This window comes from Penicillium alfredii (genome assembly GCF_028826965.1).
Source record: "Penicillium alfredii strain IBT 34128 chromosome Unknown utg000011l_segment0_segment0, whole genome shotgun sequence".
Taxonomy (NCBI): domain Eukaryota; kingdom Fungi; phylum Ascomycota; class Eurotiomycetes; order Eurotiales; family Aspergillaceae; genus Penicillium; species Penicillium alfredii.
In genome coordinates, this window is record NW_026622708.1 from 85,845 (window position 1) to 109,332 (window position 23,488).

General features: G+C 52.5%; 11 protein-coding genes across 11 annotated transcripts; 6 read left to right on the forward strand and 5 right to left on the reverse strand.

The window, feature by feature from the left end:
- Position 1: 1 nt before the first annotated feature.
- On the reverse strand, positions 2-988 carry NUU61_008451 (RTA1 domain-containing protein; the record flags this gene model as incomplete). Its single annotated transcript, XM_056658976.1, has 3 exons — positions 2-471; positions 535-783; positions 841-988. The coding sequence occupies 3 exons, from the start codon at positions 986-988 to the stop codon at positions 2-4; spliced, it is 867 nt and encodes a 288-aa protein (XP_056507269.1).
- Positions 989-1,901: 913 nt separating this feature from the next.
- NUU61_008452 (uncharacterized protein) lies at positions 1,902-2,327 on the reverse strand (the record flags this gene model as incomplete). Its single annotated transcript, XM_056658977.1, has 2 exons — positions 1,902-2,074; positions 2,126-2,327. The coding sequence occupies 2 exons, from the start codon at positions 2,325-2,327 to the stop codon at positions 1,902-1,904; spliced, it is 375 nt and encodes a 124-aa protein (XP_056507270.1).
- A 698-nt stretch (positions 2,328-3,025) lies between these two features.
- NUU61_008453 (Con-6 family protein) lies at positions 3,026-3,460 on the forward strand (the record flags this gene model as incomplete). The annotated part of the gene is made up of 3 exons (XM_056658978.1): positions 3,026-3,102; positions 3,157-3,309; positions 3,370-3,460. 3 exons carry the CDS (start codon positions 3,026-3,028, stop codon positions 3,458-3,460), a joined length of 321 nt encoding a protein of 106 aa, XP_056507271.1.
- A 130-nt stretch (positions 3,461-3,590) lies between these two features.
- NUU61_008454 (uncharacterized protein) lies at positions 3,591-4,207 on the reverse strand (the record flags this gene model as incomplete). Its single annotated transcript, XM_056658979.1, has 2 exons — positions 3,591-3,917; positions 3,989-4,207. 2 exons carry the CDS (start codon positions 4,205-4,207, stop codon positions 3,591-3,593), a joined length of 546 nt encoding a protein of 181 aa, XP_056507272.1.
- Positions 4,208-5,744: 1,537 nt separating this feature from the next.
- Positions 5,745-6,458, forward strand: NUU61_008455 (phosphoribulokinase/uridine kinase family protein; the record flags this gene model as incomplete). Its single annotated transcript, XM_056658980.1, has 1 exon — positions 5,745-6,458. The coding sequence occupies one exon, from the start codon at positions 5,745-5,747 to the stop codon at positions 6,456-6,458; it is 714 nt and encodes a 237-aa protein (XP_056507273.1).
- Positions 6,459-7,626: 1,168 nt separating this feature from the next.
- NUU61_008456 (translation initiation factor eIF-2B subunit family protein) lies at positions 7,627-9,268 on the forward strand (the record flags this gene model as incomplete). Its single annotated transcript, XM_056658981.1, has 2 exons — positions 7,627-7,745; positions 7,813-9,268. 2 exons carry the CDS (start codon positions 7,627-7,629, stop codon positions 9,266-9,268), a joined length of 1,575 nt encoding a protein of 524 aa, XP_056507274.1.
- A 335-nt stretch (positions 9,269-9,603) lies between these two features.
- NUU61_008457 (putative kinesin family protein (KlpA)) lies at positions 9,604-12,571 on the reverse strand (the record flags this gene model as incomplete). Its single annotated transcript, XM_056658982.1, has 5 exons — positions 9,604-9,780; positions 9,835-11,399; positions 11,454-12,308; positions 12,361-12,493; positions 12,554-12,571. The coding sequence occupies 5 exons, from the start codon at positions 12,569-12,571 to the stop codon at positions 9,604-9,606; spliced, it is 2,748 nt and encodes a 915-aa protein (XP_056507275.1).
- Positions 12,572-13,176: 605 nt separating this feature from the next.
- Positions 13,177-15,404, forward strand: NUU61_008458 (coronin; the record flags this gene model as incomplete). Its single annotated transcript, XM_056658983.1, has 8 exons — positions 13,177-13,210; positions 13,270-13,298; positions 13,357-13,416; positions 13,481-13,623; positions 13,677-13,725; positions 13,778-13,881; positions 13,947-14,408; positions 14,462-15,404. 8 exons carry the CDS (start codon positions 13,177-13,179, stop codon positions 15,402-15,404), a joined length of 1,824 nt encoding a protein of 607 aa, XP_056507276.1.
- A 756-nt stretch (positions 15,405-16,160) lies between these two features.
- NUU61_008459 (RING finger protein) lies at positions 16,161-18,917 on the reverse strand (the record flags this gene model as incomplete). Its single annotated transcript, XM_056658984.1, has 5 exons — positions 16,161-17,115; positions 17,169-17,916; positions 17,980-18,660; positions 18,716-18,825; positions 18,877-18,917. 5 exons carry the CDS (start codon positions 18,915-18,917, stop codon positions 16,161-16,163), a joined length of 2,535 nt encoding a protein of 844 aa, XP_056507277.1.
- Positions 18,918-19,608: 691 nt separating this feature from the next.
- On the forward strand, positions 19,609-20,377 carry nctA (negative cofactor 2 transcription regulator complex subunit BUR6; the record flags this gene model as incomplete). Its single annotated transcript, XM_056658985.1, has 2 exons — positions 19,609-20,044; positions 20,121-20,377. 2 exons carry the CDS (start codon positions 19,609-19,611, stop codon positions 20,375-20,377), a joined length of 693 nt encoding a protein of 230 aa, XP_056507278.1.
- Positions 20,378-20,906: 529 nt separating this feature from the next.
- Positions 20,907-23,432, forward strand: NUU61_008461 (uncharacterized protein; the record flags this gene model as incomplete). Its single annotated transcript, XM_056658986.1, has 4 exons — positions 20,907-20,915; positions 20,970-21,074; positions 21,134-21,816; positions 21,875-23,432. The coding sequence occupies 4 exons, from the start codon at positions 20,907-20,909 to the stop codon at positions 23,430-23,432; spliced, it is 2,355 nt and encodes a 784-aa protein (XP_056507279.1).
- Between the last annotated feature and the right edge of the window lie 56 nt (positions 23,433-23,488).

Consider the following 23,488-nt stretch of genomic DNA (forward strand, 5'->3'; position numbering starts at 1 on the left):
CTTATGCCCCTGCCGTCTGTCCCATCTCCAAAGCTGACTGGGGAACGAATATGCGCATTATGAACACTTTCTCTGCGTATTTCTCGCCTCGGCCCAGAAGGCAATTTATCTCACTCGGGTGGATATACTGGAGGACCAGCATTGCGGCGAACATCAACAGAGCATCGAAAACATAGATGAACACCTCTTGTTTCATCAAATACCCATCATATCCCTGCAGGTACTCAACCACGCGAACCACTGAGCGCACCAGGATCAGAACACTTGTGATGTAAAGGGCAGCCAGATGCCGACGCCAGATTGCCGATAGCTCTATCGATCGGGTGGTGGGACTTTTGACAAGGCGAGCCTGGAATACCACTGCGCTGACCATGAAAAAGCCGAAGATGATGATCTGCACAAAGAGGCCCCCTATAATGATGCGTTCGCCCCTCGAGGGATTCGTCGAATCTTGAACCATGATACCAGCGCCTATGAATTGTTCAGTACCGCGAGGCAATCGAATACATTCATTGAATCCACAATAACACTCACCAGAGGCCTGCATCAAAAAAGAGAGCACGTCACCAGACACAAAGATCTTGGTCAACCATCTCAGCTTGATCAGCGAGCATCGCTCTGCGTTGAGCATGAGGATGATCCGCCCCAGTGTCATGTATATACTCGCAGCCAAGAACGCCGGTGCAATTAGGATCAGGGCACTTTGCATGACATAGGGGCCCTTTGTCCAGTCGGGTGTCTCAATCGAGGAGAGTAGACGACCGACATAACCGACAGTTTCAACTAGAACAAGGGGTCAATGGAAGATTTCAACGGGCTCTGGTAGTGATGATTACTCACGAACTCCCCCGATCAAAAATGGAATCATAAACCATGTCCGCATTCGAATGAGCTGGTAGAAATGGAGGAGAGTGCTCACGCCGAAGAGCCCGACGAAAATACCTGCCGCTGGGCTAGAAGGGTCATAGTAGTAGAATGTCCAGGCCATTTTGGGTAGGTTCTGGGATTTTAAACACAGAGTTTTAATAGAAAATGAGACAATTTAATCCATGCGTCTCGCATGTAGAAAGATGGCACACTTAAGTATTCAATTGTTGCGAGTTCGGAAAGGAGACTGGATATAAAGAATTTTCTTAAAACAACACATTACTTTTCCAGGCATATTTCGAGCTAATCGTATCTCGTTTTCTGCCCTTTTTCTGGAAAGGCGCAACAATTGCTGGTTGATGCCTGGTGCTTCGTACCCGTGTTGTTCGCCGCATCGGGACATCCACTCACTAACGCTAAGATCCGCGCTAAAATTCGTATCATTTACTAAAAGGAGGTCAACTACGATTGGTTCCAGTTGGTTTCAATATTCTCCAAGACTTGGGGCTTGGAAAGAGGTCCAGGTTGCCTGGAAAATTCCCGATAGTAGTGGAATAACAATTTGATAGGAGAAAAATAGACCGAAGTCGGCTTCTTTAAAAGAATGAAAAATCTGCTTTTGGGTTCCCTTTCTATCAGCGGCTTGATCATAATCCGATCTATTTACGGCGTGGCGGAGTATGTGCAAGGGAGCAATGGGTTTCTTCAGAGCAAGGAGGCGTTAATCTATGTATTTGATGCTACCTTGATGTTTACTTGCTGTTTGATCTTCAACTTGTTTCACCCAAGCCGAATTCCTTGCCTTTCCCACGATGCTGACGAGTCTGGGGACTTGGAGATGCTGAACAGCAACGGGTACAAGAACCTTCCATAAACATGTGTCGATAGTGAGATGATGTTAGGGACAATTCCTATTCCACATCCCGGATGCAGGGCCACGAATCCAGGCTTGCAGACAAATAATCAAATTTATATTCACCGCATCTATAGATACTTGAAATGGATTCTCATCTAATCAGATGCTCACATGCAGTTTACGACAGCCGCTTTGTCCCTGACACACCCGACAGGCCATCACGAATGTCAGTCGGCAGGTCACCTTCGTCGGGGCCTTCGCTATACTTGTTGGCAGAGCGAGGCTTCGCATGGCGCAGACGATCACCGCCCAGAATATTGGACTCATCCATCGCCTCATTTTCATCATCCGCTGTTCGGGATATTAGCTCATGACCTGACATATACTTTAATCTTAACTTACCCAACTGCTGATCAGTGTTGGCGTATGGCGGCTGCATTGGGTTGTCAAAATCGGCCTCGTCGGGCTGGACAGGAACTCGAGTCTTCAAGTTGGGGTTGGTCTCAGTTGCGTACGAGTTGTCGACGAAATCACCAGTTACGGGCGATGCATCATTCTCGCGCTCGTAGTTATCTTCGCCTTCTCTTTCCGCGGGGTTCGACATGATGTTGCGGTGTTTGATAAATGAGGTTAGGGCTCAATTTTATGGCGTTGAACGAGAAGATGGATTTCACCAAAAACAGTTGTTCTGGCTTGAAATGAGAAGTTTAGCAAGCCAGGAAAAGAGACGGGGTCCGCAGTAGTGATGTGATGATGACTTGATGGCCTACTCCGGGACCTTGGTCCGATATTTATGCCGTTGTCATTTGTCTGCCCGCCATCGCAGCCACTCGATGCAAGCCTGACATCAACCGGCGGTGATATCCGACGTGACGCCTCCAAAATGTTTGATTGCCCTTCCAATGATCGTTGTGGCATTTACTGTGTATCAAGCAACTAGAGATTTCATATATTATATTTTCTGATGACTCTAGGAATCATTGAATTATTTCTGGCTATTTCAAGGGTAGAACAAGAGTTACGACAAGCTAGGTATATTGATAGAATATGGCTAGCATTCCACAGGATTAATGATCAGTTCCAAATCCTTCAGTGACGGTGGCATGACGCATGGTGCGAATCAACACTCGGGTTGCCACGCCGACGTCAAAGCCCTAACCAGATGAAGATTTGCTGCCCTCGGGGTCTTCATCGAAACCTCATCAGTTCATACAACGTGCAAAACCTTGACTTTCAGACTATTCACATACGGTTATCTATCTGGACTAGTGGAATATTTCTTTGCTCAACGCCGAATTCGTCATGTCCAACACGCGCGAAAATGCCGAAGTGTCCGCCTCGGGCGAAGACAGGGTGAATGCCATGCGTGGCTACAAGGCGTGGGTGCCATACTGCGTTTTCTTATGTTATCTGATTGCTGATTGATCTTCTAGGACGCTCAAGAATCCTCGTACCTCCAACGAGGCTAAGGAGCACGCCTCGGAGGTACTCAACAACGAGCTTGGCTGGGACAAACCTCGCCAGGACCTATATGAGGTCCGTGATCGAAACAAGGGCCCCACCCACGTAGCTGGTGGATTGAAAGCGTGAGTATATGTTGCCCTCGCAGGGATAATTGACAGCGATGCTCACAAGGGACAACGTAGTGCTCAGAAGAACCCTCGAGTCACCGATCGCGGCAAGCAAAGCTCTTCAGAGAAGCTTGACACACTCGCCCAACAGGCTCCGGAGGAGTAGTCTGGTCCAAGTATCTCTGTAGATTCTTTTTTTGTTATATATGGCTAGTTTGGAGATTAGTTTCTCAAATAGATTGTAACAATTGATGAGTTAACCTGGATCATGATGGATTGGAATTTTCTATGTATGTCTATTCCATCGACGGAGTAAGGTTGACTCCATCGTCTGGCCATCTGCGAAAGATATCCTGTAAATGATCCAGTGGAGCCGCCATCAGTCCAGTCGCTGTCTCATATGGCGGCCGATCAGGCAGACTGGGATGCGAACGGGTGGGCATGAAAATCTTGGTGCGGTCAAAAGACTTGCCCAGTCGCTCACTCTCTTTTGGGGTGATGGCACTCTCCAGCTTAACAAGGTCGATGGTCTCAACGTCATGCATGTGCTGGGCGAAATCATCCATGAGAATTGTGATGGTGGGGATAAACCGAGGATCGGAGCATGGGAGGTCCTGAAAGACCTTGAGCTTTTCTTTTTATCTGCCAATGTGTTATTTATACATTCTTTCAAAAAGGATAGCTTTCTCCTCACCGTGCGATGTTGCTCGCGGTCCTTTTCCCCATCGCGTAAGTACTTCTTCATCGCCGGGTAGACCACTAGCTCTTCGCCGACGGAGTGTCGGGCAAGTTCCCAGGTAAACTGGTTCTGAAACCGAGTCTGCTCATCTGCATCCTCTGAGGTGACAATTTTGTTATAGTATGACTCCAGCTCCTTATGATCCTTGCGAACAGCGTCGATAATACGAACCATGTTTGTATAGATCTAGCCAAGAGTAGAGTATTGACGGCCAAGTGAATATCTCTGAGTTCACACTGGATTTTATTGAAGCCATCATGACTACCCGTAATGAATCCCTTCTCCCCAAGGCATGGGATCGAATCCCGGCCCACTGACGTCGAGCTGACTGGATGTTGTCAGCCCTACAGCCCTGGGCGTGTAGACGATCGCACGTATGCCCAACGTGATCTACGCGCGTGCTTCCTCTTCTTTCTCTCTCTTCTCTGTTTCTTTTCTCTTCCTCTTCCTCTTCCTCCTCCGCTTCCTCTTTTTCTTTCCATTCCTCACATCCAGTTGAATCTTACAACCAAATCAAAAAGAAGAGCAATCCCCAAATGACTAGTGATCCATGGTTTGTTTTCTCCCAATGTTAAGGGTCTTAGTGGCTCGGGGTACTGACAGGATCCACTGTTTAGTGGGGAACAGATCGATCGCCCCGAGGACGCCGTTCTAAGACCGGCCAGCAAGAACAATGATACTTCTGCTTGTATCTCCCAGCACGCCATCCCTCGAGGAATCTGCGGTCATATTTGCGCCTGGCTATGGTCAGGATGGCGGGGCACTGCCTTCCACCCTCCAGCCAAGGCTCCTATACAGCCCTCTCGCAATGACCCCTCTGACTGCAAAGCCTGTCGCGAACGACACGTCGCTTGTGACCGTGTCAAGCCCCAGTGCTCTCACTGTTGGCAGCAGCAGCTCTTATGCTTCTACGTCACACCCAGCCGGAATATCACGCGCAGGGAGCATAGGATCAAATTTGCATCGCTAGGTCCCAAAACTGTCCCAGTGGCGCATGAGACACAGGCATAGCATGTGACCGGGTCATGCAAAAGTGCCTTTCTGATACTATCGGTTTTAATGACAGGATGGATTTACTTGGAATTAAAGGTGGTGTTCTTGGGGTTTTCCTGGCGGTTGTTGGCCCTCGGGTTTCTCAGGGTAGAAGCAGGGGCTGCAACAAAACGCCGTTGCCACACAAAAGATGATAATTTCCTTTAAGCTATGCAGTGGACTGGGATACCTGGTCAGATAATCATGTGGCTCACAAGATGTAACATAGGAGACATGTCTTGTCTACCTTGTATAGGCATCTACCAGCAAACTTGTTAGGACGATCACATTCCCCTATTTTCAACTTACTTCCTATTAATTTGGAGAAATCAAGAAAAGTTCTGTTATTTTTCCCTTTCGTGCGATATGCACCAACGTCGGATTAAGGCCGAGAACTCCTGCGTGGACCAAGTCGCTAGGCGGAGCACTGTCACCCGATGATTGCTCCACCAGACTATACAGAGCGATGTCGATACGTGGCAGGGATCTTTCTCAGATCTCTTCAACTAGTGCTCACAGTCTATTTGGGGTTGAATTCATACAGCGGATTGTTGTATTGTGGCCTGTTAAAGTCGAAGTACCTCTCGTGGCCACCCAGGATATCTACTTTGATATACGTTCAATGAAAAGTATGCCGGTATGTCAGACCTTGAGCTACAGCTAGACTGACACCCGATAGATGGATTCTGAGTACCGCCGATTGACCGACACGATCCGACTGCAAGCCAATGCCCATACAAAACCGCGCTATATCGTGGCCATCGCAGGAATACCTGGGTCTGGCAAGACCACTATAGCAGAGGCCGTAGTACATCAACTCAATGAGGACACCGCTAATCATGCGACACTTCTCTCCATGGATGGGTTTCATCTGTCGCGGGTGGCGTTGGACCAACTGCCCGACCCAAAGGAAGCCCATGTGCGTCGCGGTGCACCCTGGACTTTCGATGTCGCGAGATTTGTAGCTTTCATTCATGAGCTACGCAGCTGGGCAGACAAGATACCCTTAGCCTCTTCAAAGGCCTGGTCAGATGCAGATATCCTGCTAGCCCCGGCCTTCGACCACAAGACCAAAGACCCCGTTGAGGATAGCGTTGCTATCACACCTGATGCCTCGATCATTGTCGTTGAGGGCAACTATTTGCTATTGAATGAGCCTGGGTGGCGCGATTTGGCAAATTTAGTCGACTATCGTGTCTTTGTCGACACCGATCCGCTAGAAGCCCGAGACCGAGTGGCTAAGCGCCATGTGCAGGCAGGCATCGAGAAAACTCTAGAGGATGGATACCGGCGGGTGGATAGCAACGATTATTTGAACGCACTTTCAATCCGCGAGAAGCTCCTCGTCCCAGACATGGTGGTGAAGAGCATGAGTATACCAGGGGTGAGTTAGATGGTTGGCGAAGATAGAAAAGCCTTTTGAAACACACTATAGCGAGATAGTCGATGCGTGTCAGTCGCAGAATCAATATCTAAAGTCACTCGACATTTCCCTGCTTGTGAAATACCCCTGGGGTTTGCGAGATAGTGGCATAGACTGCAGATCACGAAAACTGCTGGAAAAATGCTGAACATACGAGGAATCTCTGGCATCCACCTTGCTCGCTCCTTGCAGAAGAATTCGCCCTGGGGAGGCAATGCCTCGGGATCATCCAGCGCGAGCCCACGCAGATGTAACGAAAGTGGTCGTTGGCGGCATCCTATCCACCCCCGTCAGCTACTATCCATGAAGTGGTTAGGCTGACAAACCCCATATTCGAGAATCAAACTGCCGCAATTGTCACAAAATTCGCGGTGTATCATCATCCCTGACCCGTTATCGGCGGCAGGCTCCGTAGGTGTCCCCATCGTGAGCTGGAAACTGTCTTTGGCCACCTTGGTCGTTAGACCATAGTTGGTTCCAAAGGCCTGCTTGGTTTGGATCAGGATTGACCAGGGTGCAAATTTTCGGCTGTCTAGCTTGCAATTCCGGCAGTGGCAAAGGGATGTCCACGCGTCATCTGGGGATGCCAGCCTCAGCTCGTATTGGATATGACGACAAGAGTAAGACCCTATGTAGATTGGTATGGTGAGTATTGCGGATTTTCTCCGATTTTCTCCGGATCAATTTCTTCGCAAGCCATCCTCGCCATCAGTTTATTTCCAAATGCCCACTTGGTATGATGACGTCACCGGTTATACAAGTGTATCAACCCTGGAGAAGAAGCGAAAGGCAAAAAAAAATCCCAAATGGAGCCGGCGAAATGCGAGAGAAATAGACATGACTGAAAGGTGTGGTTGGTTGCTTGGTGGTTGTCATCAGAGTTGGGTACATCTGGGCTAGCAATCTATATATTCTTGTTTGATCGCGACTACGGACACAACGCCCTATTCCCTACCATGCCTCTTCTGACTTGACAAGATTATTGCAGTTGACTCTACTCAGTATGGTTTTGACTGTGTCAATGCAGGTCTTCGCTTACCTCCTGATGTGATAATGACCACATCCAACCAACCAACCTTCTGATCTAAGTCTTATCAAAATTTCCCTTTCGGTTTCCGGTGACTGTTGGGTGTTTTTAATGGCCGACTTAACCGGACTTCAGCAGAGATCGGTGATCTCTGCTTTTATTTTCTCCCAAGCCGAGGTCAGCCCAAGAGTCGCGCTATTCAGACGCAGCGACCAAGTGACAACATATCAGTGAGCTTCTCGGCTTGACATCATGATAGTTCACTTTTCGACTGCTCTCTTTGCTAATCTTCAATAGTCACCATCTAGCCCCTATTTCCGGCCACATCGAGGTCCATGAAACACCCGTGACAGCAGCATGGCGTGAACTCAGAGAAGAGACGACCCTGACACCAGATAAACTATTTCTGTGGCGACAAGGAAAGCCGTTTACCTTTAGCGATGTATCCGTTGGTCGCCAATGGACAGTCCATCCATTTGCATTCCGTTTGAAAGGCCCCGACGAAGGATGTCGAGGCGATGAAGCCATTCAAACGAACTGGGAGCACGAGGAATGGGAATGGCATGACCCAAGAACTGTGGTGGATAGCAAGCTCTCTGGTGGAGTGCCACGACTGGAGGAGAGCTTGCGACGAGTTTGGTTTGAAGGCGTTCTGAACGATAGGGCCAGCAAGGCTTTGAACACAGGCATAGCACAACTCGTGGAAGACCACCAAAGTGGATCGCACGAATTGACTTCAATCGCTCTGAAGGCCTTTCAGCAAGTTCTGGTGCAAATTCCAGGGGTCGATACGAAGTGGTGGGAGACTGCTCGCATGGTCGCCTGGCATCTGTGGAAGAATGGACGCGAAAGCATGGGAGCAGCCACATTGAATGCGCTATTGGGGGTTTTATCCGACATGGAGGACATTGTGGGCCGAAATGTTGACCACGAGGCGAAATGGGATCTGTTATTGACAACCGTTGACAGCCATCTCATGGACCGCAAGGCAATGCCCGCGCGAATCAAAGACTCGGTGGCCGCGTACCTCTATACAAACTTCCTCCCCACCGCACAATCACGACCCAATTCATCTTTGACCCTGCTCACGCTGTCTGCCAGCTCTACCATCCGGGATAGTATCCTCGATGCTTATGCATCCCTCCCATTTTCCAACTTGGATCTCCGGGTTCTGGAGTCGAGGCCGCTCTATGAGGGTGTCAGCATGGCGTCGTCCATTTTGTCCGAGTTTCAGTCCAAGTTCGCGTCATCGAATCAGCGTTTAACCCTGACAGTGTACACGGATGCTTCAGCCGCGCTGGCATCCCATGACGTGGATTTTGTGCTGCTCGGGGCGGACCGCATCTCCGGGTCTGGATGGGTCAGCAATAAGACTGGATCGCTACCAGCTGTGCTCAGTGCGAAACATGCTGCTCCGAACGTGAAGGTCTTGATCCTCAGCGAGCTGGAAAAAGTGGCAGAGCCGGGTGCGGAAAATGAACACGTCCCGGAAGAAAACGACCCGAATGAGGTGGTGAGCCGCTGGTTGGATGCTGGTGTCAAGGGCGTGGGGATACTCGCGGAAGGACTTCAAGGGGTGCATCCACCGCGCAGCAATACCTCGGTGGAAGTAAAGAATGTCTACTTCGAGTGGGTCCCGGCGGACATGATCGACGCGTATATCTGCGAGGCGGGGACACTGGATGCAGCAGCGATCCAGGAGAAGGCGCGACAGGTGAAGGAGAAGGCCGAGAGATACTTTGGGGAGTTGTGAATACAGTCTACGGGTCATCGAGTTCAAGAATACGAGGATTGATACTCCATCACTCGCATATACGGGTTCGCAAGCAAAGCAGAGCACCATAAAATATCATAGAATGGTAAAAAGCCGGTTACTGTGCATTGATTAAACCAGATGGCATCAGGTCCGTACAATAAATCATACGCTAAAACAGGACCAAGTATCTCCAAGAGCCCTGGAACAACAAACAGTAACGAGTAACCCGAAACACCAGGGCAGAGGACAGGATCGTTAAAAGACCTCTGCCCACCAGCAAAAGAGAAAGAAGAGAACAGACTATATGCAAAACGAGAAAGATATTATCATGTTCAACCGTCACGGACACGGGCCTGACGCTTAGCCGTGCCAATGTGGGTGTTGTGCACCTTCGTCGCAAACTTCAAGCTGGTCAAGGACTCGGACAGGTGCACCTGCAGAGGGCTGACCATCACAAACATGAGGGTCTTCGAGTTTCCGCCCAGCGAGAATTGAAGAAGATATGTGAGCTGGAGAGATATGTAAGTAACCGAGACTGAACTAAGAATCTAAAGAGAGCATACCTTGCTGTTTCGGTACGGGATGTGACCACCCTCTTTACCCTGGCCGAGAGCAGCAATCACATCGCCAAGAGAACTGAGACTGCGGTTGATGTTCTGCGTCTCCTTGAGACGCTCGCCAGTCGCCCCGCTGTGGCTCAATCGCTCACTTCCGGCTAAATCGACTAGGTTGAGTGTGCCCTCGCTGCGCTCGCCGGTAATATGGTTTTCTCCGAGGAGCTTGAGAATGAAGACAGAGTGAGAGCGCGACGAACGCTCGTTGGCTTTGGTGGCTGCGACGGAGCGATTGGCCGCAGCGTGTTTGAGAATGGATTCGACCATCTCCGGCGAGTCCAACTGGACGGTGGTGATGTCGGTAATGACAGTCTTGCCGCGCTGCATGTCGTGACGAATATCATGTTTCTTCTTGTCTAACTCATCCGGATTGCCAAGCAGATCGTTGAGGTTTTCATTGTAGACCTCGACAAAGTTACCCGCCATCGTGTATCGCCAACCCTTCTCTTCCAGACTCTGGGCGGTTTCCCAAATCTGATGAACCGCGCGAGGGATCATACCATCCAGAGAGGACATAGTGTAGGTCTTTCCGCTACCAGTTTGGCCATAGCAAAAGATGCAGACATTATAGCCGTCCAAGGCACTCTGAACCAATTGGCTGATCTCATCGAAGACTTCAGCGTTCTGCGTGGAGGGGCCAAACACGCGATCGAAAGTGAAAGTATTGTTTTTGCGGGAAACAGTTCCAAGGCTGCTTTTTTCCTCGGGACCCATCACATTGATCTCTTTGGCATCTTCAGAGTGGTCCGGGTACTGCATTGGAGTAAGATCCGAGGCGGGCTCGCTGTTGAGTGAAGGGCGTACTCGGCAAAAGACGCGGATATTACCTTTAAGCTCCTGCACCTGGTTGTGAAGCTTGCGACGTAGGGTCTCTTCCCGCCGCAACTTTTCCTTGGTGGCCTCCGTTTCAGCCAGCGCATCCATCATCTGTTGATTGCATCGCTCAAACGCTTCAGATTGTTCCTCTCGTCCACCCTCGAGGAACTCAATGCGAGCTTTCAGTGCTCGTATTGATGATTCTAATGTCACACTGTTGCTACTGGCCGTGTCCAAGTTGTGTCGAAGATCCTGGACGGTCTTGCATTCGCGGTCAAGGTCGACTCTCGCGGCTTGCAGGTCATTCTGCAGAGACGAAATCTCACGGTTCTTCCTTTCTAGTTCAATCTCTGACTTTTGGGTATCCATGGCAGACTGGGAAGTGAGCTGGCCTAACTCACGGACCCGTGCGGCCTTTTCGTCGCTTATCTCGCGCTCAAACTGTCGCTTCAATTCCCGAATCTGTTCCTGGTGTTGAGCATTGAGGGCCTCCGAGTCTTTTGTACTGTCCTGACGAATTGACTCCATTTCAACACGCTGTCGTCGGTCGAGATCGTCCAGGGCGATTTCTTGGTCTCTCTTGGCGTCCTTCAGGGCATTTTCTGCGGTATTGAGTTGGCTTTTCAATGATTCCAGCTCCACGCGCAGTGTCAAGTTAGTTTCGGTCAAGCCGTCACGCGAGCTTTCCAGTTCATTGACTGAGTCTAATGTCAATGATGAATCTCTCTCGGGGGTTGTTCAGTGCAACTTACTCCTAGTTTTGTAAAGCTCAACGGTTTCTTTCAGCCCAAAGCTTTCCTGTCCCGTCTGGTTCATTCGGGACATCATTCTAGTAAAGAACTCTTCCATGGTTCTTTCTTTGGAATCCTGGTCCCATTCGGAGCCTGTAGTATGGTCAATATCCCTGATCGAAGAATCCTTCCTGAGAAACAATGGTGCCCGTGCTTTTCGCGGGCTACGCTTGAGAGAGACAGAAGGATGTTTGCAAGAAGGCCTAGCAGGGGTGACCACGGGAACCTTGTGAGGTGATCCGGGCTTCGCGGGCACAAGGGGTGTGGGATTGGGTCCCTTGAGAACGCACGATGGGCTCACTGTTGTTTCAGTGACAGATGTCTGGAGATCCATGTTGAATAGCTCTGCGCACAAGGCAGTCTCATCCAAGTCGGAGATATTTGCAGGCGGCACGACTGCCTTCCGTGGGCCATCTTGATGCGGTTCCGAGGGCCCATATGGAATGGGACATGAGGGAATGCGACTGGAAGACAAAGAAAAGATATGCGTACCTTTACGTTTTCCAAGAACACTGCCCGCAGCATCTTCGGGGTGGGTATCAAGTGAGGTGGCCGGTCGTGGGATCGAGGGACCCGTGTGCTTGCGGGCACTGAGGGACGAATGTGGCCGAGACATGGCGGGGGGAGGACGTGCGCCATATCCAACCGTCGCGGAAAATGCCCCGTTAGTCGTCCGAGAGGCAGTTGAGGCGGATCGACTCATGGTGGAGGAGGCGAATGAGTTACCCTTGTTGTGCGTCTTGGTAGTACCGGCGGCCGGTCGTGCAGATCCAGACCTCGCTTCAGGGGCATTGGTGGCAGTCTTTGGGCGGGTTGCTGGTGGTACTGTCAGCTTCTGTTGTACAGCATGCTCCCAAGTCCTGCCTACGCGACACGCTCGCTGCCTTGTTGGCGATTGTGCCAGGCGGCAGAATGCCCGAGCGGGAATTGGTTGTGGCTGAAGTCATTTCTCGAAGACCCGCCTGCGGGATGCGCGTTCGAGTCGACACTCTGGTTTGGGTCTGTCACCAGTCAGTCATGCACAGTCCCATCGTAGACATCAGAGCGGGGGAGGTGGTCACCAAGTTCTCGTCCTCCATTGTGGGATTGGTAGTCCGCCAGGTCACCGGCGAGTATAAAATCCGGGCGAGGAGGAGGAGCTCACGTCCAGCCACGGTCTTGGGAGCGACAAAGAAAGCGCAGCACAAGTCTGGGGGGAATGGATTCAGGTGGGAATGTCAATGGATGAATATCTCGGATCGGCAGCTTTGGTTTCTGGAGAGACGGCGGCGGAGGTAAACAAACGATGATGACTCAGCCAGGGCCGGTCCGGCGCTAAGCCCAGATGGGGCTAGTGTGTGTATGTGTATTACCACCGTGAACAGTCCACGTGATCTGCTTCAACTCTTGTTGGCGCCTGGAAGAAAGGCACTTGACGGCCGCCAGCGGCGAGTGGTGGTGATTTCCTGGTTGCTGCTTTGCTCTTTGTTGACGCACCTTGCATTGGCCACCATTGACGTTGTATGGATGGCTCGAGACTCGGGCTCCACTTGAATGCCACTCGAAACACGGACCCAACGCCCCAGTTTCATTATTTCCCGGACTGCGGGAGCTTGGCTCGGTGTCAAAGACCTCTTCACCTTCCCTCGCTTTTCTATATCCTCCTCCTCTCTTGGTTATCCCCTCGCAATCCTTGGTGCTCAGCATGTCCGGGCGTTTTGTGCGTAATTCCAAATATCGTGAGTCTTCCTACTTTTCCTGTCTCAGGTGTCTGCCCGCTGACCGTTACAATCGCAAGGCCACGTCTTCGGGCGTCCGACGAAAAAGGTACCCCTCGGACAACATCCTGCTCACCGGAGCGCATCCATTCTAATGTCGACTGCAGGAACAATGCTATGATAACCTCCGAGTGTCGAGAAATGCCTGGGATACCAACCTGGTCAAGGTTCGTGCTCTCCGTGCCCCCTGGTCATCCACCAGCGATCCTCGTCTCATAAAGTTATGGCTAGGTCAACCCGAAACATCTGGCCGTCAATTGGGAATCCGGTGGTGGTGGAGCATTCGCTGTGATCCCTCTCGAGGAACGAGGCAAATTGCCCGAACGAATCCCTTTGTTCCGTGGTCACACTGCGGTCGTCCTGGACACGGACTGGTATGAAGTGCCGTGAACAACAATCGAGACCGAGGCTTACCCACGCCCTGCAGGAACCCTTTCAACGATGATTTGATTGCGTCGGGGTCTGATGACGGCAAGGTATGGCGGAGACCCTTTTTTCCCACCTCATTGCGCCGCTGACAGGTCCCAGGTTTTTCTCTGGCGGGTTCCAGAAGACTTTACGGTCCGCCCAGATGTAGCCGCAGATGATGTTCAAGACATCGCACCTGTCGGGAAGCTGAGCGGCCACCCTAAGTAAGATCCATCTCCCTATCCCTGCACAATGCGCGCGAGGGCTTGCTGCTGATCCCCTCATGCAGGAAGATCGGCCACGTGCTTTTCAACCCCGCGGCAGAAAACATACTGGCAACGGCCTCGGGCGACTATACCGTGAAGATTTGGGACATTGAGGCGGGCGCACCCAAGCTGACCCTAAACATCGGCGACATCGTTCAATCGCAGTCGTGGAGTGCCAACGGGTCGCTGATGGTTACCACCTCACGCGACAAGAAGCTGCGGATATGGGATGTGCGCCAGGAACGTCCAGCGCATGAGACTGCGGGCCATTCGGGTGCCAAAAACAGCCGTGCCGTCTGGCTTGGGGAACGCGACCGGATCGCGACCACCGGTTTCTCCAAAATGAGTGACCGCCAGCTTGCCCTGTGGGATATCCGCGCCGCGCGTGAGCCCATCAGTGGTTTCAAGACACTCGACTCTATCTCCGGCGTGTGCATGCCCTTCTGGGACGAAGGCACCAGTTGCTTGTACCTGGCTGGACGAGGGTGAGTGTTCACGGCTTTGCTATTGATGTCTACTACTAAACAACCCTTTGCAGTGACGGCAACATTCGGTACTTCGAAATCGAGAACGACAAGTTTGAATTCCTCTCCGAATACAAATCCGGAGACCCGCAGCGCGGCATTGCGTTTATGCCCAAGCGTGGCGTCAACATGCACGAGAACGAAGTGGCCCGCGCCTTCAAGACGGTCAATGACAGCTACATTGAACCAATCTCGTTCATTGTCCCTCGCCGATCGGAAAATTTCCAGGACGACATCTATCCGCCGACGATTGGAGTTACCCCTGCCATGGGTCCTTCTGAATGGCTGTCCGGTAAGGAGGCGATCCCGCCCAAGATCTCTATGGCCAGTCTGTACGACGGCCAAGGACTCAAGGAGGTGTCGGGAGTCCAGGACAAGCCAACTGGTGCCATGGATGCCCCCACTCCTAAGCAGGCCGAGCCTATGAAGACGACTGAACCGGCCCCGAAGAAGGCTCCTGAGCCTGAGCCTACACCTACCCCCGTGGCCCGCCCCGCTCCATCCATGAAGGATCAGGGGGCATCCATGGCCGCCATGGTATCCAAGTTTGCCGACGATGAGGAGGAGGCTGCTGCAGCAGAGGACGACTCGAGCTTTGAGGAAGTTCCTCAACCGACGGAACGTGCCGCTCGCTCTGCGGCTGCCGAAACCTCCTCGCCTCGCGTCAGTAGCCCACTGAGGCCCAAGGAGCCGGAACCTAAACCGGAGCCTCGTGTTGTGGTATGCGAACACTCTCATGTCTACCCCATCAATTGTCGTGATCCATGCTCACAAGCCCAGACCCCCACTATCCCATCTCCTGCAAGCGAGGCGAGTCTTCCCGCGGTCACCGTTCACCGCGAGATCGAAGAGATCAAGAATTTGATCGCAGAGCAGACCAAGACGATTGCCTCGCAGGCACAGCAGATGCAAAAACTGGCATCTGAAGTTGAATCGTTGAAGAGCAAGCTGGATTAAATGACTGTGATCCCCCTCCCATGTCAGTCAATGATGAAGCGTAGATCTTTCGAAGCACATTCCAAGTGTCTGGGCGTATATGAGGGTGCGGTGCGTGTGGATACGCTGTCTTTTTTTTTTTTCTTGAGCGGATTGTCAATACATTGGCTCGATGCGGGTCAGGTAGAGCTGTAAGAATTCCAATGCAATGTTTGAAAGAATAAAAAGGAATGTGAAAGTATGAAAGTTCACTTGAAGCACCTCCGGGGGCTCCGAACCTTGCATGGTACTTTTATATATTTCCAAACGAGAGCGCCTGGCACTTTACACTTTGTTTCTTCGGATAATGGGTTTTATAATGCAAGAACAAATCAAAAGCAAAAAGGTTCATGCAATTGTGCTTATAGAACTACAGAGGGGAGGGGAGGAAAAAGACAGAGCGTAGTTGGCTTCATATTGGTTGCAAAGGGACAAATCCACGAGTATGCTCGTTTGGGTCTGAACTAATGAGCCAAGTTTTTGTTGCAGCTAGAGCTATCGCCGGCCCATTCTACTGTTCAAAAAGAAAAACCCAGAAGCTACGCCAAAGAATGGTACCCAGGCGTCTGTGTCATTTCATGGCTCTCATCTATCAAAAGCACAGCTGCGTCAACCCTATATCTACCAGACGGGTTCATGGCCTCCGGAAGGGAAATATCATGCAAGGAGGTGAAAACGGTATGAGGAGCCGGGCAATTGGCAACAAATGATGCCGGATGACATTGTCGTGCCGTGAAGCTAGAGCTCATCTTCGTACTTATAATTGATGCGACGGCCGCCCACCAGGCGCTCCTGCCGGCTGTCTCGATGGCGACTGGAATGGGCCAGTTCCCGACGTTGTTGCTCTCGCTCAAGGCGTTCCCGGTTGCGCGCCTCACGTTCCAGGGTGTGCGGGTCTTTCTCGGGCGCGCCATTCGTTGACTTTTGATCACGGCGCTCATCGGTACGTTTGACCCTCCGGGCCTGCGGGCGGGAGTGCTTGCTGACTACCGACTCGGACCGATCGCGTCGGGAGCGTTTTCGGTCTCGGTCTCTTTCACGTGGCCAAGGCCGGTCCAAAGAACGTTCTCTGTCACGCTCACGCTCTCGATCTCTCTCACGGCCTCGATCCCGGCGACGCTCGCGGTCGTTGTCATGGTCTCGGTCCCGACGATCACGATCTCGATCCCGATCTTTCTCGCGACGACGGCTCTCTCGGGCCCGATCTCTCTCCCGATCCTCACCACGACGACTGAATCGGTCTTTGCGAGACCGATGGCTATTACTAATTCGACTGGCAAGGTCTCGCGACTCGCCTGCCTCGGAGGATGGTTTGCTGTGGCCATTAGCGTCACTTTCTTCGTTCCGAGCTGGGCTGCGGCTACGGCTGCGATGACGGCGCGACCGATATGACCGACGACTATTTCTCCGCTCTCGATCAGTGTCGTCGTAACGGCGGCGTGAAGATAGGCGCGGGGACAATGGGGATGGGGAGCGGGAGTTTCGGTAATCGAGCTGGGTGTCGTCAGGGCGCTCGGTCTGCCGGACCTCTCGGTCACGGCGATTCTCTCGGCTATCATCTGCGTCCAGAGTAGTTGGCGAGCGAGCGCGAGAGGCTCGCCTATGTGAAGGGGATCGGGAAGCTTCCCGGGAGTGGGACGGTGCCTTGGAGGTGGCTTGGGCTGGGATGTCACTTTGAGGGTCCGGATGTCCCCTGTACAGGTCAGCACAACGTACACACCATCGCGGAGATGGGAAAATACATACCCAGACAGATTCAGGGCATTGTTCCCCGAGATACGGCTTTGGTTCTGAAGGGCACGTTGGCGCAGCATACTGGTATTAGGCAGACCCTGTCGCATGGCGCGGGGAGCCACCGGAGCGCCTTCCACGCCTGGTCCACGCGGAGCGACGGGCATTTGCTGGAGTCCAGACATGCTATCGGCAAATCCATCGCGATGCATGTATCCACGTCCAGGCCCGGTTGGTGACTGGTTCAGACTGTCAATAGTAGGAATACCTTGGAGCTGTTGGCTTGGCTCTGCAGTAGAAGTGTTCTCTCCAGCGGGCTCAACCTCGGCATTGCTCTGGGCCTGGGGGTTTTGGGCTTTTGACGCATCAACAGCAGAAACAGCAGGAGAGAACCCTCCCGCCGGACCCCCAGATCCTCCTCGACCAGGGCCCTGAAAGTGCCCGCGGCCACGACCCCGGAACCCACCTCGACCATATCCCGGCCCGTAGTAACCAGATTGGGGACCTGGGTGAGAAGGGTAAGGAGAGACATTGGACCCGCCAAATGCTCCGTATGGAGAACCGGTACCATTTGCGAAAGCATTTGGATTGAGATTATCTTGGCCACGCCACATGTTCTGGGAGCCGCCCCATCCTAAGGATCCATACATGCCCTGCCCGTTGTAGTTCATCCCCATGTTCATGCCCATGCCAGTCATGTTCATTCCGTAGTCCCCGTACATCCCCTGATTAGCGGCCATCGGGTCCATCGTCATGGGCATGCCTGGGAAATATCATTAGTGAGTTATGACCAAGAGCCTGGAGACGCACAGGGGAGAGGACGTACCCATAGCATTCGGGAGATTAAACATGCTGGCCATGTATGGATTCATCGCATTGAAATTCCCGCCACCATTCCAACCCATACCTGCTCCTGGAAAGCCTCCCGAGCCTGCGTTTGGTGGCATCCCGGTGGAGTTGGACTGCGGGGGGTGATTCTGCGGGGTTTCTTCACCCGGGGTATCACTTGTGGGAGCGTTGGATTCCATGGCATCGGAGGTGTTGGTGGATTGATCCCCAGGTGCCTCAAGCTGGTGCATGGGGTTATAGAGAGTAATTTGCAGGGCAGGCGGTTGATCGGGTTGTGTTCCCTGAACTGGGGATTCTGTGGGCTGGATCGCTTCAGTTGTCGAAACACTCTTCTCAGCCATGTTGGTAGGGGGGACGTCTGCCGCAGGGTTTTCAGAATTGGGCTCTGCCAGCAGAGGTGTTTCGGTGGTCTCTATCACTGGTGTTTCTCCTATGGGGTGGGGTTGAGGTGCTTCTGGTGGTGCAGTTGCATCATCCGCAGGTGTCGCAATAGACGGGGCTGGGGGAGCTGCAGCCTGGCGGTCTTTTTCTCGCTTCTTTTCCTCGGTGCGGAGAAAGGCCTTGAGGGTGGTTCGGAGGGCCTTGTTGGGTTTGCAGAGATCCGGAGAGACTGGATGATGGGCACAGACTGGACAGGTGTCGGGGAGCGAGCTTTGGCCTAGAGCAGGAATTGATCAGCCATAGCAAAGAGATTGGGACCCGGCACAACTTACAAGGCTCACATATTGATTGGTCACAGCAAGGTAACCGGAAGGCATTCACTGCCAACTTGCTGCAGATAGCACATCGCAGCTTAAAAGGGATCTCTTCCTGGGAGAGCAAGCTAGAGAATGTCAGCCCTAAGGATGATTCCTGTATTTGCACAGTCACCTACCTGACGATATTCATGACGCCAGCCAGATCCCCCGCAGGCATGGCGAGATGGGGGAGCAGAGGACATGAACAAGCAAGACCAGACATCACTTAAAAAAAGATAACGGGGACTCGGATTCTAGTTATTCCGAGACCGGGGTGTTTACAGTCATCCACGGAGAATTACTAGCCGTGGAGGTAGAGTAGAAAGACCAGAGTTCATCAATAGAATTAAATCATGCAAAAGAAAATCGAAGTATAATAGAAAATCAGAGCACGAGTCAGCAAATACTCCAAGCATGCCGTCAGATTAGATCAAGTTTTATGAGTCCATCACTGCGGCGATACCATCGCGTGGTGTCATCCGCTCTGGACGGGTTCTGTCATCATCGGCCGAGCAAGAAGCCTGGAGATAGCATATAGCAATCGATCTATAGGTTTATATGAATCTCATGTATTCATATAAACCTATAGATAGAGATAGAGATAACTATCACTATCACTATCAATATCAATATCAATCCCACTATATATGGTATCCCCTGTGCAGAGAGAAAAAAAAGAACAAAAAAACTGAATTTTTCGGGGCGATCCACAGCGCCTTTTAAAAAGGGCGGTCGTGCCCGAGTCGCGCGTCTTTCGTCTTCTCCTCCAGGAGCTTGGGCCACCTGTTTTTTTCTGGATGCCTTGATTTTCGTACGCTTTTCTTTTCTTTTCTTTTCTTTCCTTTGCTTTTTTTCTTTTCTCCTAAATCATGACTGAGGATAACTATCGCCCTCAATCTCCTGACTTTTCCTCTCTCCCACTCCCTCCCTCCGACACCCAGCCGTACGCGCTCGCCAGTCCCGTGGCCCACCGCGCATCCTACGACGCCTCGCCCTTCTTCACCCCGTACCAACGCCCAAATTCTAGTCGCGTACCCCAGCAGTACGTTCCACCCTACCAAGCGGACTACGATCCTGATATGGCGCGTCGCTCATCTCGTCTGGCACATCCCGATGACGCTGCTGTCTCCGAGCCCGTCGCGCCCATGTTCCCCGTCGCTCCCCCCATAGCCGACGAATCGTCCCCGGCGCGCCCGGGCGCGGGCATCGAGGTCAAGACCAAGTTCCCCGTGGCGCGCATCAAGCGCATCATGCAAGCCGATGAGGATGTCGGCAAAGTTGCCCAGGTGACCCCGATCGCAGTCTGTATGTATACCATCTCGTCTGAGTCTTCGAGGATCGCCCTAGACATTGCTGACTTGACGCTCTCTGTCCCTGATAGCGAAAGCCCTAGAACTCTTCATGATCTCTCTCGTTACCAAGGCCGCCCAAGAAGCCAAAGACCGCAACTCAAAACGCGTCACTGCATCCCACTTGAAACACGCGGTCGCCAACGACGAAGTGCTTGACTTCCTGGCCGATATCATTTCCAAAGTTCCCGATCAACCCGCGGGCCGAAAACACGAGGACGACGGCAGCGATCCAAACGAGGGGCGCCGGAAGCGCGGCGGCCGACGACCCAAGGATGAGAGTGATTAACAGAGTGATCTCAAGCTCGGCGTGGGTCTGCAAATGATTGACGTGCTAGATGATGGACAACCGGCGCATGGATGACATCCTTTGGATATTGCTTTGTGATTTTCGTTGCGGCGTTGGGTGGCCTGAATTGGTTTGGGAGAGCATTTTCCTGTTGATATTATCTCTTCTTTTCTTTTCTCATATTTTTCTTTTGAACCTGGCATAGGCCGAGAGTTCCTGTTGTCCACTTCAATCCAGCTGGCGCATCGAAGGTGTGCCCTCGAACTACTCACTGGGTTGATTCACTGTAGCCCACGATCTAAATTCGGTAGACAACTTGGCGATTCTGTAATCAAAGTGTTCACTGATGTAAAAACTCAAGATCTTTCATTACTGAAGGAGATATCGGTGGGTGTATACTGCGAATCCTCCCGAGTCTCCGGACCGAATCAACGCCATAAACATGCGGTCCACCGGGCTCCACCACCCTCGACCCCAACACCTTTCCACTTCCCCTTCCGGATCGTGAAGATCATGCTGTCCTTACAGAATGGACTTTGTAGGTGCCTTTCCTTGCACCTCTGCGACGGATCATCCTCGCTAATTGACCCAGTGGTCTCGTCTTATCGGCGGCTCGCGCGCTCTGTCCAAGACCTCCCGGTCCAGCTCACCCACGGAACGACTGACAGCCTTCAAGCGCGCCGTTAATTCTCTCCAGGTACCATTCCCTCGATCTCCTTGATTTTGATCGCGAGTCAGGCTAATGGTGGTCGGCAGCAAATCTGGCGCTCGACCAATACCCCGTCGGGCGAACAGTCGGCCTCGCACGCCCGCACTTATATCGAGCGGCTGAACTCGATCCTCAGCGACGAATCCCGCGGACCAGCGCCACATCCCTGTGTGGTCTACGCAGCATCTTCGCAAGTTTTTGTAACCGTGACCAAGCTCGCTTTGTCCTACTATGACGATGGGGTCCTGCGATCCGCGACCCTTTTCTTCAACACGTTGATCGATTCCGAGGTCGATGGCGTAGTGGACAACCGGCTGTTTGCCCGCGCTTTGGTGGACCTGGTCCGCCGTGCCGATAAATCATCGGAAGAAACGGAAGGAAGACTAGTGGAGCTGCTCTTCGGGATTTCCAACAACATTCGTCTGCAACCCGGCATTCTGCCGGCGTGGTTCGTACCCCGGGCGACGCCCAATGGTCAAGAGGGCGAGTCTGCAGCTTCGAGTGGGGCGGAATTCGCAGGGGCAACTAGGAAAGATGAGTTTCCCCTGTTCTATCTGCTCGTCGACTATGTCCACCATGACGGCCGCGCAGGCGATTTTGCGCGTACGGGGCTACTCTATCTCATTGAAACCGCTTCCCGGTCCAAGAATTTGGAAAAGTGGCTGATCGAAAGTGATTTGGCAACACTCATGGCTACTGGACTGGGTGCACTGTATAGCCAGCTAGGCGGGTAAGTGATCCAGGGCCCCTGGCACGGTACATTGGCGTGATAGACTAATCCAACGAAGCTTGTCCTTCACGCCGACTGACGAAAACGTCCCTCACATTGTCGCACTATCCGATCACGCAAAACAGGAGACAGCTCTCCCGCCGGCCCTCGGCCAAGCGATGGATGCCTTTATGTCGTACCTTTTATTCTGGCAAGACACCATTGATCATTGTAAATCAGCCGAGGTGAACGACACACTCTTGGATCACTTTCAAGTGCTATTTTTGGAGCAACTTTTATACCCATCATTGCTGGAATCGTCTGATGTGGCCGGCGGGTCGACCGCGGCAGTGTTGACTTACCTATGTCGCATTTTGGATTCAATTGAGCAAGGCGAGTTGGTCCATCGCATTTTGCATTTCTTGCTGGCCTCATCCCCTCGCACACCGGAGCAAATGGATATGTCTGTCAGTCGGCGCAAATCACTGAATGTGCTGGCCGCATTGGCCTCCGAAGCTGCACAGCCATCGCCGTCGCTCTTCACTCTACGCGACCTCGCCCTTCTTGGGCTGCAATCCTCGAATCGCCAGACCGTGCTGGCCACATTGCGCCTACTCAATGTCATTCTTCAACGGCATCACCCATTTGCACGGGCATTGATCCATACTGTTCCCACGCGGCCCGGCCAGCAACGATCGGTTGGGGCACTGAATGCTGAGCTCGAACAGCTTCTCGGCCTGTCGACGTTACTTGTCCAGAACCCCACTTTCGATGAGTCTTACGAGAACTACGTTGCGGACGCGACCTGGGCCCTCGAATCTCGCTTGTGTCTGCCCGTCACTGCGGTAGACGAGGCGGCGGAAGCCACACCCCTGCCACTGCAGCTCCAGCAAGATGACCCGATTCTGCAAGCACTGTTGGCATGCCTCGATGGCTTCTTCACCAATAGCGTGATTGTCAACCTGGCTCTTACCGGAGTATTCATGAGTCTGGCCTCGTCGCACCTTTTCTCCCTTGATGGTTGGGTCTTGGTCGACCCGTCTCAGTATGACACTACAGCTGCAGAAGAAACCCAGGACCCGCTCGATCGGATCCGTCGTGCATACCAGGCACCTACTTGGCCAGAGAGCGCAGCCCCGACTCTCGCCACGGCACTGGAAAGATTAGTTACTCAAGTCCATCGGTGGCAGCAGGACCTGCCAGACTTTGAGCTGTTAGTGGCGGCTCGGCGAGAGATCCTGCACCAAGAGGATCGCCCGCGCACGCCTGACCGCACGCCGGAGTCAGCGGAGACCCCTGTGCGTTCGGGATCTCCGGACGCTATCAGTTCAGGATCCCGGGGTCGCTCTTCACACCTGGGGAATTCGCCGCCGCGCGGCGAGTCATCCGGGCCACCGTCTGATTTTCGGCGCTCATCTGGCCCCCCGACTGCCACCGCAGATGGCTTGCGACAGCGTTTAGCCACGCCATTTCCACCGGTGGAGAGTACCGATACGGATGGCGCCACTGAAAACCGTCCGGTCGCGACGCTTGGCCATGTGCTGACAAATGTAGTCATTCTGCATGAATTCTTGCTGGAATTATCGGCGGTTGTACAAGTCCGGGGCAGTCTGTTTGAGGAGGCAGGATATCTGTAATTTACAAGCACGTATATCCCGGGACATATTCCAGGACACTCAACTATGCCAGTGTA